The following is a 4302-nucleotide window of genomic DNA, read 5'->3' as shown; positions in this document are numbered from 1 at the left end:
TCAGGGCTGCCATAAGGTTAGTAAGTGCCACGTGCCGTTGAAGCCATTCGGCGACAGGGTATAAGGGTTTAAAAAAAAAAATTTAAATTAGATACAAAGTATCCTAATGATGTACACTTCTAAACGATATTCCTGTGAAAGATATTTATATCAAAATAGGGAAAAAAGAGATTTTTTTGTAACAAAATCAAACTCAGAAAAAGCAACTTAAGGAAATTGTTATAAAAGAAAGTGAACTGATCATATAAGAGAGGAAATATTTGATATTTTTCGGCTAATTAACAAAATTATATACGAGTAATATCAGGATGAAAACTGCTAAAGAAATCTGGTAGTCTAAGACCTAGTAGGTAAAATGATACACATTACAGAAAGTGAATGAATATTATAGGAGAGAATTATTACAGAAAAAAAATTAAGAGACAGAAAAATGAAAGTAATTAACAAGTTTGTTCTACTTACATTTTTTTTCTTATTAATTTTTTTGTAATAGATATCTTGCACTTTAACTTCCATTCAAACTAGGTTACTACTATCTTTTTTCTTTCAAATGTAGATGCTAGTTTATTTTGTGAATATTTCTAAACTTCGTGGAAAAATAACTTGAATTTTCGTATTTAAATTTGATATTTTTGGAATATATATTTAAAAAAAAATATATACAATTTTTCCAAAAAAATATATATATATTTTTGTTTGATCAATTAATTCATCACCTTACAGAAAAGTTTCTGCAGGGTTCGGTCTTTTTCTTTTAACCTCCGGGACCACCATTAGGTGTTGCTTCAGAGGATGAGATGAATGATTTGTAGTGTGTGAAAATGCCATGCCTGACCGGGATTCGAAGCCGGGAACTCCAGATGAAAGATCCTGCTACAAATCATTCATCTCATCGTCTGAAGCAATACCTAATGATGGTCTCGGAGGTTAAAAAAAAAAAAAAAAAGAAAAAAAGAAAAAGAAAGGGTTCCGTCTTGGATCTGGCTTTGTTGTATTCATTCTACTCTGCTGATCTTCCAAGCACAGAAAATATCACTCTTGCATCCTTTGCTGATGACACTGCGATTATGGCGGTTGACATTAACACAACAATAGTGTTGGAGAAACTGCAATCGTAGTTAGGCTTCTAAGTGAATGGCTAGTCAAATGGAAGGTACATGTTAATACTACAGCCTAATCATGTGACGTTTGAGATAAAGATGGGAGTCTGCCCACGAGTATGCCTTGATGGAGTTCACATCTCTTAATCGAATGACGTATGATACCTAGGACTCCATTTGGTCCGCCGCCTAACATGGAAAAATCAAGAGGAAACAATTAAATATCATGCTTAGACGGCTGAAATGATTATTAGAAAAAATGTCCATGTTATCATTAAATAACAGACTTTTGTTATACAAGGCATTTTTAAAGCCAATATGGGCCTACATCTCGTAGGCCCATAAGCAACAAAAATATCAATGTCATCCAAAGTTCCAGAAAAAAGTGCTGAGCAACATTTCAGAAGCACCATGGTTAGCGAGGAACAAGAAAATCCATGATTACCTAGGGATGCCATCTATTTGTAAAGAAATCCACCGGCTAAGTCCAAAATATGTACTTAAGCTTAACGTGCACGAAAACCATCTATCTGTCAACCTTTTGAATAATAGTGAAGATGTGAGATGACTAAAAAGGTGGCATACATTGGATCTAAAGGCTGTTGTGCATCGAATATCATCCTTTTGTACCAAACTTTTTATATTTGATCAATGTTAATTTGTTATATGTTTTCTTTTTTCTTTTGTATAACTTGTGACAATTTTTTATACTCAATTACTTGTTCTGTTTTGTTGTTTTGTTAACCATTTAATTTTATTGTTATATTTTCATTAGTTATATTTTTATTCCTTGTATTTTTGTTATACTATACTGTGTTTAAACCTTCAAATTATCTTGGGAGGTATCACTGGATGCCTCTCTTTCACTTCATTAATGCACAATATACTAACAGAATATTCAGGAAACTGATTATAAATCAAACAATACACAAAAAAAAATGTAATAACTGGAGGGATGTAAGATATGGGATGTGTCTCAAAAAACCTCTCCCATGTAAATATCAACCATACCTTCAAGAAGTGTAGGTATGGTTTGTTACATGGTATATCCTGTTCTTACAGACACGGCTGTGGTGCTGAGTGATCATTGGTATAAATAACCTCACTTCTGCCACGTGCCAACAGCCTCTGATGAGGAGGGATGAGTGGGTAGAAGGAAGGGCACTCTATTGCCCTGGGGATGAGAAATTGCCCCCAAAGGTGGATGAATCACCAGATCAGCGGCATTGAAATGTAGCGGGCAATGGAAAACCACTGTATTAAAGATTGTTAAGGATATCCTTAGTCGATCATGGCATGGGATGGACCTTTTTGTAAAAGAACCCAGAGGTGAAGCTTTGATCAGACGGTAGAGATAAAGATCTTGTGATAATTCAAGAATATATGCCAACATATGAATACACTGAAGAAGAGGTTGAGGAGTATTATAGAAAGCTGGAAAATATACTAGAGAAAGAAAGGAAAAAGGCATGTGTATTGATGATGGGAGGCTGAAATGCTGTGATTGGTAAAGGACAAGAAGGAAAGATAATAAGATAATAGGAAAATATGGTTTAGGTAATAGAAACAAAAGAGGAGAGATTGGGTTGGGTTTGGGTTGAGGAGAGTTCTGCATGGAAAATGAGACGGTAGTGGAAAACACAATGTTTGAAAATCATAAAAGGAGATATACATGGGTGCCGAGGTTGGTTGGAGAGAAGTATCAAATTGATTACTGTATGAAAAATGCAAAAACTTATCCAGGTGCAGATATAAACTCTGATCACAACTTATTAGTAGCAGAAATCAACTTCAAGCTCAAGAAAATAAAGGCTGGTCAAAAACGAAGTACCTATGATTTGGAAAACTAAGAAACAAAGAGATAGATATTCAGAGAGATGCAAAATAGCATACTGGAAAGAACAAGAACTGGAGGCCAAATAGTGTGAATGATCATTGATTAAAAATTAAAAACAATATACAAGAAGCAGCTGAGAAAACGATAGGAATTAAGAACAGAGAAAGAATATGGAAGGAGTGGGTAAATGAAGAAATGATAGAAAATATGAATGAAAGGAGAAAATGGAAAAATGTTCGGACAGAGGAAGGTAAAAGAAACTATAGAAAGTTTAATAATGAATTAAGAAGGAAAACAGAGATGGAAAGAGAAAAATGGTTGCAGGAAAAGTGTATTGCAATAGAAAAAACAAGAAAAAGAAGGGAGATACGATTTAATGTACAGAGAAGCTGCAGAAATGGTATTCAGGAAAAATGCAAAACGTTGTACAGTGTATAAGATTGAGTCGTAGAAGGACATAATAACTGAAAGGAATGAAAGGAAAAATATATGGGAGGAGTACTTCATGGATTTATATGCACTGAATAATAGGCCAAGGGGAGTAGTTCTAGGAATAGAAGAAGAGAACAAAGTTCTCAAGGGTTATAATATATTAAAATGTGAAGTAAGTATGACCATGAAAGCGATGGCTAATGAAAAAGCTGGAGGATGTGATGAATTGCCGACTGAATTGTTTAAAGCTCTTGGAGAGAATAGAGAAATTCTATTGGATCTGTTCAATAAAATATATGATGTGGGTAGATGGCCTACAGACTTTTTGGATACAATAGAGGTGCCATTAACAAAGAAATTTAATGCTAGAAAGTGTGAATAATACCGGACTATTAGTCTAATTTTTCACGCAGCACTGAACAGGAGGTTGTACAATAAATTAGATGAAAATATTGCAGAAGAACAATATGGCTTTAGAAGGAGAGTTGGACTAGGGATGCCATAGGACTGCTTCAAATTATTGGTGAAAGATATATAGAAAAAAGAAGAAGAGTACATGTTTGTAGACATTTGCAGACCTTGAGAAAACATTTGATATAGTAAGATGGGATAAATTGATGATAACTTTAAAGAACAAAGGAATTGACTGGAAAGATAGGAGACTAATGAAAGAGTTGTATATGAACCAGAAAATAAAAGTAAGTATAAGAACTGAGGCAATGCAAAAGATAGAAATAGGAAGGGGAGTGTGACAAGGATGCTGCATATCACCTACAATATTCAATATTTATTTAGAAGAAATCATTAACACTAGTTTGAAAGGTAATAGAGAGGTGGCAATAGGTGGTAGAAAAATAGAATGTATACGAGTTGCTGATGACATGGTGTTACTGGTAGAAAGTGTAACAAAGTTAAATAAAAAATGCTTAGCAA

The 4302-nt window shown here is 34.0% G+C and overlaps 1 protein-coding gene across 1 annotated transcript; it reads left to right on the top strand.

Annotated features, from left to right (window-relative positions):
- Window positions 1-3442: 3442 nt before the first annotated feature.
- LOC142328367 (uncharacterized) lies at window positions 3443-3751 on the top strand. Its single transcript, XM_075372074.1, has one exon. The coding sequence runs from the start codon at window positions 3443-3445 to the stop codon at window positions 3749-3751; it is 309 nt and encodes a 102-aa protein (XP_075228189.1).
- Window positions 3752-4302: the final 551 nt, after the last annotated feature.

The sequence above is a fragment of the Lycorma delicatula genome, chromosome 7, assembly GCF_047948215.1.
Source record: "Lycorma delicatula isolate Av1 chromosome 7, ASM4794821v1, whole genome shotgun sequence".
Taxonomy (NCBI): domain Eukaryota; kingdom Metazoa; phylum Arthropoda; class Insecta; order Hemiptera; family Fulgoridae; genus Lycorma; species Lycorma delicatula.
Note: the sequence above shows the minus strand (reverse complement) of the source record. Positions and strands in the feature narration are given on the sequence as shown.

What these genes read in the sequence shown, in the direction of transcription:
- LOC142328367 (XM_075372074.1), top strand. Translation starts at nt 3,443, where the DNA reads ATGGATTTATATGCACTGAATAATAGGCCAAGGGGAGTAGTTCTAGGA.